Source organism: Aulonocara stuartgranti, assembly GCF_965226115.1.
Source record: "Aulonocara stuartgranti genome assembly, chromosome: 20".
In the NCBI taxonomy this organism is placed as follows: Eukaryota; Metazoa; Chordata; class Actinopteri; order Cichliformes; family Cichlidae; genus Aulonocara; species Aulonocara stuartgranti.
Genome location: NC_138956.1, coordinates 29,615,836 through 29,629,823, shown reverse-complemented (window position 1 = coordinate 29,629,823; position 13,988 = coordinate 29,615,836). Strand labels below are relative to the sequence as shown.

The 13,988-nt window shown below is 42.4% G+C and overlaps 1 protein-coding gene across 6 annotated transcripts in view; it reads right to left on the bottom strand.

The window, feature by feature from the left end:
• Window positions 1-5,096: 5,096 nt before the first annotated feature.
• Window positions 5,097-13,988, bottom strand: part of igsf21b (immunoglobin superfamily, member 21b) — a 44,457-nt gene continuing 35,565 nt past the window's right edge. For 4 of the 6 annotated variants that reach the window (XM_082518903.1, XM_082518905.1, XM_082518904.1 and 1 more), the window contains 9 exons: window positions 13,160-13,284; window positions 9,853-9,974; window positions 9,635-9,753; window positions 9,168-9,283; window positions 7,246-7,759; window positions 7,038-7,138; window positions 6,702-6,894; window positions 6,585-6,623; window positions 5,097-5,929 (listed from right to left, as the gene is read on the bottom strand). In XM_082518903.1, the coding sequence (XP_082375029.1) occupies window positions 5,850-5,929; window positions 6,585-6,623; window positions 6,702-6,894; window positions 7,038-7,138; window positions 7,246-7,759; window positions 9,168-9,283; window positions 9,635-9,753; window positions 9,853-9,974; window positions 13,160-13,284 (1,409 nt within the window). In that variant the 3' untranslated portion in view covers window positions 5,097-5,849. The remainder of the gene's footprint in view (window positions 5,930-6,584; window positions 6,624-6,701; window positions 6,895-7,037; window positions 7,139-7,245; window positions 7,760-9,167; window positions 9,284-9,634; window positions 9,754-9,852; window positions 9,975-13,159; window positions 13,285-13,988) is intronic. The other 2 variants (XM_082518907.1, XM_082518908.1) reach the window with 1 other exon arrangement.

Here is a 13,988-nt window from a genome sequence, read left to right as displayed (position 1 = left end):
GACCCCGTGCGGTCTGAGTCCAACTTCTTAGAGGGACAAGTGGCGTTCAGCCACACGAGATTAAGCAATAACAGGTCTGTGATGCCCTTAGATGTCCGGGGCTGCACGTGCGCCACACTGAGTGGATCAGCGTGTGTCTACCCTTCGCCGAGAGGCGTGGGTAACCCGTTGAACCCCGCTCGTGATAGGGATTGGGGATTGCAATTATTTCCCATGAACGAGGAATTTCCAGTAAGCACGGGTCATAAGCTCGCGTTGATTAAGTCCCTGCCCTTTGTACACACAACCCGTCGCTACAACCGATTGGATGGTTTAGTGAGTTCTTCGGATCGGCCGTGACCGACCCCGGCGGTACGCCGAGAAGACGATCAAACTTGACTATCGAGAGGAAGTAAAAGTTGTAACAAGGTTTCCGTAGGTGAACCTGCGGAAGGATCATTACTGGCTATACCGAGCGGCCCACCTGCAGTCCACCCGGTTGTCTCCCTTTTGCCGCCGAGGGTCTCCCGCCACCGTCGCGGATCTCCCGAGTTTGTCAGCTTGCGCGTCCCCCACCGGAGCTCGAGCCTTAATCTGGGCCTGGTCACTGGCCGGACGACCCGACGGCCCCGCCCCGCCTCTACGCCAAAGCGAGCCCACAGCCCTGACCGCTTCCTTTGAGGGCCGACCGAGGAGAGTCGGGACTGTGGCTCGTTGGAGGCGGGCGCCGGGGTCCCTGTCCGGCAACTACCGGTAAGGGCCCGCCACGAGAACCTCGACCGAAAGCGCTGGCTGGCGGTCTCGCCCTGGCCGCTGCCCGCGTGCCTCTGGGTACCCAACTCTCCTCCCTCCTGCGGAGGGAGCACGGGGGGTTCAATATTTCCTCTCCCCTGCTTCGGCGGGGGAAGGAGCGCCCGGGGGTTATACCTTCAAACCCTTTTCCCCGTCTACGAATGTGGCAACCCACAGTGAAACAAAAAAAACAATACGACTCTTAGTGGTGGATCACTCGGCTCGTGCGTCGATGAAGAACGCAGCTAGCTGCGAGAACTAATGTACAACTAATGTACAGTGATGTACACTGTCTTGTTGGTATATGTATGATTTCTATACGTTGTACATCAGATAAAAACTTTGGTTGTAAGATTCAGATAATTATTTAATAAAAGCGAGACATTTTAAATGAGAATAAGAAAGAAAAGTATTTCTTTGTGCCCCCCTCTCCCTGTTAATGCCCTTCCTGGCCCTCTGGCAAAGCTTTGCTAGACCCGCCCCTGCACAGTTACCAGCTGTCAGCTATTTATAAAAGGATCCTGGTGTTATTTGTCTCTCAAAAACAGTTCATAACTTCCCTTCAACTCATTCATATCACCTAAAAAGTAAACCTGTTTCTCCATCACCTGTTCAGCTCTGATGATTCAGTAAGGACATCTCCTGGTTTCATCTTCATGTTTTCCTCTCCCCAGATAACCAAACCGACATAATGACCAGCAGCTTTTACAGCTGTGGCTCCAGCAAACATCAGCTGATCAAGCTTAAACGTGCTGCTGTTTGTTGTTTAGCACGACAACCGCTGGTTTCCTCTTTCTGGCGCAAAGTGGGCGATAAACAAGCAAGAGAGAAAAGCCGATCAGCTGATCATTGATCAGTTTCATGACTGAATGAGAGAAGAAGAAACAGCTGACAGCGTAAAGACAGAGAAAAACTCCAGCTTTGTGTCTTTTTCCATTCTAGCTGAAGTATGGGACAAACTGTGTTCCTTTTCACCTCAATGCAAAACGCGTAACATTTTCTATGAATACGGGACAATTCCGTTTTTTACGGGACCGTTGGCAACTCTACTAACTAACCTTATGAATAAAATAAAGTTCACTATCAGTAACATAGCACCCACCCAGCTGTAGAAACTCCGTCATGCTAGCTAGTACGCAGTACAAGTTATTGTAACTGACGGTAAAAACTCAGCACAACGAAAATAAACTACACCTAAACTTGGTTTATATCTGACCCAGATAGATTGCTGGTCATAACTTCTTACCTGAAGTTCAGTTCACCTGACACATGGACCGGCGGCCGCCTCGGGTCTCTGCTCCTCCTGCCTCCCCTTTCCCTCATCCACCTGGCCTCTTGTGGCAGCTCTGCCATAGCCACCACCAAACAACTGAGTTATTTTTACACATCTGCCAGCATCTGGCCAATCCATCACCTTTCATTGTTTATACTGTTATAAAAAAAAAAAAATCATCGGCCCATAAAAACGAAAATTCACCATCGGCCCACCGGGCGAATGCCCGGTATGCCCGATGGCCAGTCCAGCTATGGATGAAATGCAGGTTTGGTAGAGGCTATAAATACACACAGCCGCTCTATCACGTGGGCACACTGCTCCAATGTGCTACGGTTATGAGCCGAGTTACGCCGTGTCGCAAGTTTTGTGAGGTGCTTTTTTGATATATAATGGATCGATTACATTTTTTATTTCTCTCCAACATCAGATCCAGCAATTTACGTCAGTATCGGACCGATACGATATGTAATATCGGATCGGTCCATCTCTACTTATTAGTGGAGCTAATGTGGCTGTAATTAAGGAATTTAATTTAAGACAGCACTACGAGACAAAACGTCAGGATATGCAGAGCAGAAACTACAGAAAGTAGAAGAGCTAAAGAAAAATCTGACATTTCAGCAGATGTTTTTCACCAGAGCAAAATCACAAAGTGAAGCTGTTGTGAAAGCAAGTTTTATTGTAGCAGAGGAGCCAAATCAGCCCGGTACCACTCTGAAGAGCTGCATGATGAAGCTGTGCGACGTCTTGTGTCCAGACAAAATGCAGATTTTGGCAAATGTGAGCCTGAGGAGAAATACGATTGCTGATCGGGTTTGTGAGATGGCCACTGATTTAAGAACACAGTTGTGTGAAAGAAGCAAAAGCTTTATTGCATACTCTCTTGCTGTGGATGAAAGTACATACATGATGGACATTGCACAGCTGACCATCTTCATCCGTGGAGAGGAAATATTGAACATTAAATCGATGCATGGGACAACAACAGGAAAAGACATTTTTGAAAACATATGTCAAAGTGTAACCGACATGAAACTACCATGGGACAAACTTGTTGGACTTACAACAGATGGAGCGCCGGTGTTGTGCGATGAAAAAAGCGGACTAGTCAGCAGGATGCGAGTAAAGATGCAGGAGGAGAACTGTACCGTGAGTTAACAGCATACTGCATCACACACCAGGAAAGGCTGTGTGGTAAAGTCCTAAAAATGGAGCATGTAATGATCTCCGTAACGTAAACCGTAAATTTTATCTGAGCTAAAAGTTTAAATCACCGTCAATTTCAGTCTTTTATGTGGGAAATAGATTCAGAATTTGCCGACATTCCTTATCATACTGACGTCCGTTGGCTGAGTTGGGATAAAAATTCTCAATAGAGTTTTTAAGCTCAGCAAGGAAATCTGTCAGTTCATGGACATGTATGATGTGGTGAAGGCATTTCAAGTGAAGCTGTCACAAACGCACCAGTGCAACCTGCCTTACCTTCCCTGTTGCCAAGCAATGTTGAACCAAGTCAGCGGACTTTGCTGAACTGCACCTGTGCAGATTCAGATGGAGCTGCAGTGTAGTGATAGACTCAAGGGAAAGTATGACACTGAATGGCCCACACAGTTTATTAGTTCCATTCCTGAAGCAATGCCCCAGCTCCATCTACATGCGGCTCGAACCTTGTGTATTTTTTCTGGGGTTTTTGGCCATGTGTTCATATTTCTAACTTGCCTGATTTTGACAGAATATTTAAAGTTAAAGTTTTTTTTTAAAGTTTATTTAATCTGGAATAATATTCCTGTCCATTTTTATTCATATTTATGTTTAAAAAACATTGTTTTAGTTTGTTCAATAAATCTTTATCTTCTATATAATCTATTCATTCACTAGTTTGGTAAACTGCCGTCCAATTTAGAGACTCGAGGAAGTCTGAATCACTGTATCACAGCACAGTATCTTATTTTATTTTTAGTCATTTATTTCAGTTTTTGTTGCACTAACTGAAATAAATTTATGATGTTTTGAATATGAATCTTAACCAAGCAAGTATTGAAAAATAACAGAACCAGGACAATGAGGAACGCGAAAGGTGACCTTCCGCGTTGTTATGGCACGCGCCGGGTTATGGATTAAATCCAGTGGAATTACGCTCCCGCAGTAATAGACGTTCCAGCCCTGTATTGCAGCCCTAAACCATAACCTTATCCCTAAGCCTAACCATAACCTTATTTCTAACTGTAACCAGCACTTTAATGACATGAAATAGTGTTTTCCCAAGCGATTTTAAGGAAAAGAGCAAACATGTGTAGATTGAGTCCAAACGGTTCTCACATGTCCTCAGTTTTCCGATGTCATCATGTAGGAATGTGTTGGGTGCCCGAAAACGTAATATGTTGACGATTTGTCACCTAGCGTAGAATGTTACGCTTTGGGAGTGAGAACGTGTTGTAGAAAGGTATAGTAATCATCCACAACTATTTTCAGTTGCGGATGATAAAGGATTCAGAAAGTTTATTCATGCAGGCCCATATGACAGAGAATATGCATGTTCTTTTTGTTTTCATATTTTAATTTATATTTAATTGTGTTGTGGTTTGTAGTGTTTTATGTTGTTTCATTTTAAATTTGTTTAAAAGGAAAAAGCTGAAAATGTAAATAGTTAAAAGTTGAAATGTGACTAGTTGGTTTTTGTATTATATGATTTATTTATTACATTTTATGTGGAGTGAATAAATAAAAGTATATTTACGGTGGCCCCTAGAGACAGAGCACATACAAACTTCAAAACACGTACAAACCCTGAAGCACGTAAATCTCCAAAACACGTACAAAACACAACAGAAGTGCTCCAGAATGCTAGGTGCAGTGTTGAGCTTTTGTTACCTAGTGGCTACACAAGCCAGCAAGTACCAACGACCGCATTTGGTGTGTGGTAGTAACAGGTAAATGAACATTTTTTGTTTAATTATTTGAATATATATGAGTGCTTGTGTATAAATACACAAACCATACACATATGCTTTCAATTGTGTAATTTAAGTGATCTAGGTAGCTCTGTTTTGGAAGTTGTATGTGCTTTTTGGAGTTTGTACGTGCTTTGTCTCTAGGGGCCACCACATATATTTATATATAAACATATATAAATAAAACCACATTTTTTTTACATTAGTACGGTAACTCCTTTTGTGCATAATTTTATATTATTGTTTAAAATAAATAAATAAAAGCAACAAAACAACCTGAAGAGCCGGTTCGGAGCTGAAAGAGCCGGCTCTTTTTAGTGAGCCGAGCCTAAAGATCCGGTTCTCTAAAAAGAGCTGGAAATCCCATCACTAGAAGGAACAATCAGACCCCCAAAACATCAGCTATTTTATGTAAGAACGTGAAAGCTGTCCAGATTTGATGATTTCTAGAGAACTTGTTCACCAGATCTTTTTGAATAATAGCCCTAACTAATCAATATTTGATGTGTCTTTGAGTTGGCCTGGGTTGTGGGTTTTTGTTTTTGTTTTTGTTTATATAACATAAATCTGGCAGTCGGAGTGATGCTATGAATCAAAATCCCGGCAGCTGATAATGCTGACTTACAATCTATCTACTATTATCCCTATGGTAGTGGTAAATCTCAAGTATTCCCAAGATTACATGTAAATTGCCTCTGAAACTTCATTCTGTGTCTAATGCAGAATCAGAATGAGTCCTTCCTCCTAGGTGCTCAAGCAGAAGGACTGGTTGGAGGTTTAACTACTTGATGGTCACTGATGGTGCCTCAGGAAGTTGGGTAGTGTGTTTAGCAGCAGAGCAGAGCTTCGGGTCACGTCAGCTCACAGGTGAATCTCAGCAGTAGAATGGTGGATAATGTGAAGGAGTGCCGACCGACTGCTGTGTTGATGGCTGCACACAAACAAGACAAAATTCAAATGCTGATGTAACAACCTCCTATCCAAGCATGTGGTATTTGTACTGTCAACCAGCCAGTTTGTCCTGTTATCTATCAATCCAGTACGTGTGTGTGTGTGTGTGTGTGTGTGTGTGTGTGTGTGTGTGTGTGTGTGTGTGTGTGTGTGTGTGTGCGCGCAAAACTCCAAAGTTTGAAAATGATCACAAATACATCAGTGTCACACTGACAAACACACTGTCCTTTCTTCTAACTACACACCTGGTGCATAAATACTATATAAATAAATAAAAACTGCAAACAGTTTCAAAAATAAACCTTGTACTGTAAATACTTTTGACACATTGATTCATCACTTAATTCAATGCCTTTAACTGTTTTCTATCATGAATTTGCAATTTGGGATTCAGTATCTTCACTCAGGGCACTGTGGACTGGAAGAGCCAGCGACTGAGCCACCGACCTTTGAGTAGCAGATGACCTGCCCTACCTCCTGGAGGTAATCAGATTATGTGTAGTTATTAAAATGTGCTGGGAACTCCCAAAAAGCCCACACCTTGAGGTCACTCTCTTTTTATACTTCTTGTTTTTCTTTTAGACTCGTGCAAAGTTGCCACCGTCACAGTTGTAGCTGTACTGAAACTGACGTACCAATGTAATGTTCTTTTCCTCTCTTCAGTCTTGGGTTGTCTGTAAAAACACAAGATTCGCTTTGAAAAGACCGAAAGCATTGACTGATCAGAACTAATCCCTACACAAACAACTCACCAAACACGATCAGGCGGGTGTGGGTATCCGTGGAGCCCAGAGGATTCTGGGCTGTGCAGCGAAACATGGAGCCATTGAGCTCAGCAGGGACTCTCTCCAGGATGAGTTCCCTTCCGTTATGGACTGCTCTGCCATCGAGCAGATCCCCACCAACCTTGGTCCAAGTGAACATTGGCTCAGGGAAGACTTCACTCTGTGGACACACAGGTGTGTGAGCATGAGAAGCATTTTAAATTTTATGCCATTGAAACTGTCACAGCTATCCAACAGAAGTACTACAAGTTCAGATTTTTAAACTTCACAATGATTTTTAGAGTCTCTGTGTTGAATACTCACTGCAGAAGGTCCCAGCTGGAAGCCCTGGACAGTGATCCGCACTGTATCTCCCACTTTGGCTTTACTGGGACTCATGGACAGCTTAGGTCCTCTGGGAGCAGCTAAGAGGAAAAATGTAAAAATAACACACTGGACACTGAACACATGTGACTGGATTTAAAAACAACTCTGTTTGCATGTTAGCTCAGCCAGTTAGTGAATGACTCACCCAATGTGACCTCAGCTTGCATGGGCATGGATAGAGCTGGGTGGTTGACCTCACAGCTGAATAGAGCCTCATTGTCCAGCTGGGGGTTGAGGCTCCAGGTTAGCATGGCTCTAACCTCCATGGTGCCATCGCCTGCTGCCTGCTGCCGGTGATAGAAGTAATAGAGAGGGTCAGTAGTCTGAACCCAGCGGGGAAATTCCCTGCTCACTATTGTCTCAGGGATAATCTCAGTGGTTTCCTCAGGATTCAGTTCGGACTCTTCTTCTTGGCCCTGAGAGTCAACAGGTCCATTATGGTCTAGCCTGGCCTGCTTCTCCTCTTGCTCCAGCAGGGTCCTCTGGGGTTTGGTGTCATCAACATCTCGACTGGTCAACACCTGGGTACTCCAAAGCCCTGCCTGGTTCATAGTCCAGCTCTTTTTGTGACCTGGGCTCTTACTTTGAACTCCTACTGAAGAAAAAGGCTGGGCTGTTGGCACAACATCAATAAGCTCACCATCTCTCTTGAAGTATACCTAAACAGCAGAGAGAGAAAAACTTAGCTCACTAGGCATTTTGAAGACATTTAATCATAAGTCAAGTTCAGCTGGAGAACTCCATTGTGTGTGTTAAAGTTAGTAGGATAGTGCAGAAATGTGAGTCTCATCCACAGCTGTAAAATTTTTAAAAATGCTGGCAGCCACCAGTGCTACCCCTCAGGCTCCTCCTCCATAGATCTATGGTTTAAATCTGAAATCTTCCAGGTGATTTTCAGAAAAGTTGACCTTTGACCTTGACCTTGAAGTTGAGGTCACTGAGATTTTTAGTATTTGCACCTGTGCTATTAATTCATTTGGAAGTCCATGCCGCCTGTTTTCCCACCCGCCCAGTAGATAATAATAACTCAGCCTTTTACGGCTAAGCAGCAACCAGGAAAATCAAATAATCGTCAGGTTGTAATTTTTACAAGTCTATGATATAGACACCAACTTGGACATTATCAAGGTTATTGGCAGTTGCACTTGCTCCTGTTGTCTTCACTGATAGCAGACACTTCTCAGGGGTTGGTAGTGCTAAGACAACTTTACATACAGGATTTGTTCCCCGTGTGGCAACATGTTTAGATTTATCTTTGTTTTTAGTCATTTAGGTTTAGGCATCCAAACAGGCTTACAGTGCAGAAGGGGGAAATGAAATAGGAACAGGGTGAATAACAAAATCTAACCATCCTTTCAGTGTACATAAGAGCTTTTGCATTTTGCTATAAGATGGGTCTGCATTGTTCTTGCTCTATTGCTTTTTTATTTTGTAGTGGCATTTTCAGCAAGAATTGTATCCATCTATTTAATTCTGCTTATCTAGTTCAGGGTCACTGCCTGGGATAGGGCTGAAACTATCTCTGCTGAGGGCAAGAGGGAGGAGGGAGGGAGGGTAGCCAGAATTATGTTTCTAAAATGACATTGCCTCTAATTCTGTTGGCTTCATAAGTGGAAAACACGAAAGCATACTGTAAATAAAGGAGCTGTCACTGCACTGCTGATTGTTGGAGTTTTCCTGCTTACAGCCACATAATATTCTCCAATATTAATTCCCAATGCAATAAATTCCCAATTCCAATGTTCAAAAGAGGTCATCCAGGGTACAGAACACAGTTTTAAATAGCTTTTTTGCTTCCAAATTTCCAACTGCTGTAGGGTGCATCAAGTAGGGGTTATTGCTCTTTTTATGTGAGCACCAACCAAATCCAGCAGTGCACACTAAATTAATTCTGCAGTGAAAGAAAGAACACAGTTTTCAACTCTATCTGGAAAATATTTGAGTTGTTTCCATATTCATAAATAGGCTGATGATCAACAATTAAGTTATCCTTCCTCACATACTTAGCAGTGATGTAAATACCAAATCTTTCAAGAGAGATAAAGACATAAAAATTCTCCATCTCACCATGGGAGCTGGTTTTGCTCCTGTAACAATGCAAACCAGAGTGAAGTTTTGAGCCTCGTAGCGGCTGAATGGAGCTGGGCTGTTGGCCACCACCACAGAGATAGACTTTGGAGGTACTGGAGAGAAAATACAATGACCAAGGCAGTCAAAGAGGAAGGTGCTTTCATTTCATTGAAGGTGTGTTTAATGAAGCTGAGCTGACACTGGAGTGCAAAGAGCAAAAATTTCAAAACATTACAATAATGTTTTTTTTTACTATTTTTACAACTTATTACCCCAGTGTAATGAATTCTTCCTGTAAAATATACACCAATGGCAAATTATAACCAAACTATAGCTATAATGAAATACTTTACAATACTTCCATAAATTACTACAGAATTTAGTAAAAGATATACATGGTGCCAAGAGAAAACCACTGATACAGCCAGAGATGTTCATGGGACAACATGAGTATGAATACATACCTATGACAGTGAGGGTGATACTGCTAGAGGCTAGAATAACTTTGTCTTTGGAATTTCTGTCATAAATCCCTACATGGCACTCATACAGGCCATCATCCTCCATGTGAACTTCTGGAAGTCTGTTCATGCAAAGAATGATTTTTATTAACAACTCAGATTTTCTGTGGAAAATTATCATAGAGCATAACAAAAACACTATTTCAGTGTACTAGTCTCACCGAACTGTTGACTGGTATACTAGGTCCTCCCGTTTGCGGTTGTCCTCCATGTTGGAGTAGCTAGTGTTGTACATGGCATTATAGCTGAAAATCTTTTGCTTGCCACTGGCTCCTTCAATAATCTGCCAGGGAGAAGTACATTAGAATTAGAATCAATTGAACTAGAGGAGGCGGACCATATAGATACAGTGGGGCAAAAAAGTATTTAGTCAGCCACCGATTGTGCAAGTTCCCCCACTTAAAATGATGACAGAGGTCAGTAATTTGCACCAGAGGTACACTTCAACTGTGAGAGACAGAATGTGAAAAAAAAAAATCCATGAATCCACATGGTAGGATTTGTAAAGAATTTATTCATAAATTAGGGTGGAAAATAAGTATTTGGTCACCTCAAACATGGAAAATTTCTGGCTCTCACAGACCTGTAACGTCTTCTGTAAGAAGCTTTTCTGTCCCCCACTCGTTACCTGTATGAACTCATCATCTGTATAAAAGACACCTGTCCACAGCCTCAAACAGTCAGACTCCAAACTCCGCCATGGCCAAGACCAAAGAGCTTTCGAAGGACACCAGGAAAAGTATTGTAGACCTGCACCAGACTGGGAAGAGTGAATCTACAATAGGCAAGCAGCTTGGTGTGAAAAAATCAACTGTGGGAGCAATCATCAGAAAATGGAAGACATACAAGACCACTGATAATCTCCCTCGATCTGGGGCTCCACACAAGATCTCATCCCGTGGGGTCAAAATGATCATGAGAACGGTGAGCAAAGATCCCAGAACCACACGGGGGGACCTGGTGAATGACCTGCAGAGAGCTGGGACCAAAGTAACAAAGGTCACCATCAGTAACACACTACAACGGCAGGGAATCAAATCCCGCAGTGCCAGACGTGTTCCGCTGCTGAAGCCAGTGCATGTCCAGGCCCGTCTGAAGTTTGCCAGAGAGCACATGGATGATACAGCAGAGGATTGGGAGAATGTCATGTGGTCAGATGAAACCAAAGTAGAACTTTTTGGTATAAACTCAACTCGTCGTGTTTGGAGGAAGAAGAATACTGAGTTGCATCCCAAGAACACCATACCTACTGTGAAGCATGGGGGTGGAAACATCATGCTATGGGGCTGTTTTTCTGCCAAGGGGACAGGACGACTGATCCGTGTTAAGGACAGAATGAATGGGGCCATGTATCGTGAGATTTTGAGCCAAAACCTCCTTCCATCAGTGAGAACTTTGAAGATGAAACGAGGCTGGGTCTTCCAACATGACAATGATCCAAAACACACCGCCCGGGCAACAAAGGAGTGTAGAAGCAAGAAGCATTTGAAAGTCCTGGAGTGGCCTAGCCAGTCTCCAGACCTCAACCCCATAGAAAATCTGTGGCGGGAGTTGAAAGTCCGTGTTGCTCGGCGACAGCCCCAAAACATCACTGCTCTCGAGAAGATCTGCATGGAGGAATGGGCCAAAATACCAGCTACTGTGTGTGCAAACCTGGTAAAGACCTATAGTAAACGTTTGACCTCTGTTATTGCCAACAAAGGTTATGTTACAAAGTATTGAGTTGTATTTTTGTTATTGACCAAATACTTATTTTCCACCCTGATTTACGAATAAATTCTTTACAAATCCTACCATGTGGATTCATGGATTTTTTTTTTCACATTCTGTCTCTCACAGTTGAAGTGTACCTCTGGTGCAAATTACTGACCTCTGTCATCATTTTAAGTGGGGGAACTTGCACAATCGGTGGCTGACTAAATACTTTTTTGCCCCACTGTATGAATTTATGCACGCCTCAGCTTCCAAGCAGATACACCTATGGTATCAGTTTCAAAATCTTATGTGATTTCCGTCTCGAGTTATCGCTTTACAACATTGTGTGAATGTGTGCGTGAATGGGTGGATAACTGGATATGTAAAGCGCTTTGGGGTCCTTAGGGACTAGTAAAGCACTATATAAATACAGGCCATTTACCATTTTACCATTTACCATTTCAGAAAGCTTGACCTCTGACCTCTAACCTTCAAGTTGAGGTCACTGAGATTCAAAATCGCCTGAGAGTTTTAGTAGACACGCCTATGGTATCAATTTGAAAGTCCTATATCAGCCTTGACATGTGCAATTTGCCAACCCCAACATAAAAAAGTAAAAAATGTATTTCCAGTTTTTGTGTTGAGATTAGTTGACTAACGCAGCGGTTGAAGAATATCCCATTTCTTTGCCATGAGAAACTCTTAGGTGTATTTTGCAGCTGGCTTTGGGTCATTGTCCATCAGTAGTTTGAAGTACTGTCCGATCAGTTTTGCATCATTTGACTGAATCTAAGCATTAAATATAGCCCTGTGCACTTCAGAAGTCAGACTGACATAGCAGCCACATCAATAAATCCATCTGTAAAATTAGATAAACACACTGGCACATGCTGGCACATCATGGGCTGTTGCTTTTCCATTATCATATTTTTCTCTTCCCATGATTCTGGTATAAATTTGTCTTGTCTATTTCATATCTGCCCAAAAAAAAATTTTCCCCCTTAACTATGCAGGCTCTGTTTTTTGGAAAAGTGTAATCTGGCCCTTCTGCTGAGTGTAACCGGTGTTTGCACTTTGTTGTAAATCAGAATCAGAATCAGAATACTTTATTAATCCCGAAGGAAATTATAGGTTACATCAGGCAGCACGCTAATGGTGCATGCGCACTTACTAAGGAACCTTCTGACCAAACTTTACACAAACATCACATTGGGAAGACATGTCAGAGAGGTAGGCTGATAGGAAAAAACAACGGAAATACAATATACTCAGGCTATAAAGACTTTGCACATCATTTCCTATCTACATTTTGCACTCCCCTCACTCATAATCTTACATATTTGTTAATTTATCATTTGTATTCTATAACTGTAGGTACTAGGTATTATATATTTCTTTTATGTGTATTTATTGTTAATATTTATACAGTGATGTATATATTACATATACTGTAAATACTTTTCACCATAACACCACAGCAAGATCCACGCACAAACTTGGAAATAAAAGTCATTTTGACTCTGATTCAGTCTGAGAGCCAAGTGTTTGGTTGGGGTGATGCGGTACTATTAGGTCTTCAAGATAAGATGGGGCCTTATTATTTAAGACCTTGTAATGTGATGACAAGGATTTTGATTCTGGATTTAACAGGGAGCCAATGAAGAGAAGCCAGTACTGGAGAAATCTGCTCTCTCTTTCTAGTCCCTCTCAGTACTCTTGTTGCAGCATTACACACGCAAGATCATCATTCAGCTCAAAGCTAACTAACTTTACCTGTTCGCTTTCCCGAAACCACACAATCTCTTTCAGGCTGCCATCTGTTTGGAAGTTGCACTTGAGTGTGACTGTATCTCCAATGACGACAGGAGGAAGAGATTCACTAGTAATGGTTAAATAACCTGCCAAGAAGAAAACAGAGGAAGATAAGACTCCTGCAGTGAATAGAAAGGTTCTGCACAGTCAATAGTCCTGTAGTTTCTTATACTATTCACTGCTGGTCTGTTGTACAGGGAGTGCAGAATTATTAGGCAAATGAGTATTTTGTCCACATCATCCTCTTCATGCATGTTGTCGTGCTCCAAGCTGTATAGGCTCGAAAGCCTACTACCAATTAAGCATATTAGGTGATGTGCATCTCTGTAATGAGAAGGGGTGTGGTCTAATGACATCAACACCCTATATCAGGTGCGCATAATTATTAGGCAACGTCCTTTCCTTTGGCAAAATGGGTCAAAAGAAGGACTTGACAGGCTCAGAAAAGTCAAAAATAGTGAGATATCTTGCAGAGGGATGCAGCAGTCTCAAAATTGCAAAGCTTCTGAAGCGTGATCATCGAACAATCAAGCGTTTCATTCAAAATAGTCAACAGGGTCGCAAGAAGCGTGTGGAAAAACCAAGGTGCAAAATAACTGCCCGTGAACTGAGAAAAGTCAAGCGTGCAGCTGCCAAGATGCCACTTGCCACCAGTTTGGCCATATTTCAGAGCTGCAACATCACTGGAGTGCCCAAAAGCACAAGGTGTGCAATACTCAGAGACATGGCCAAGGTAAGAAAGGCTGAAAGACGACCACCACTGAACAAGACACACAAGCTGAAACGTCAA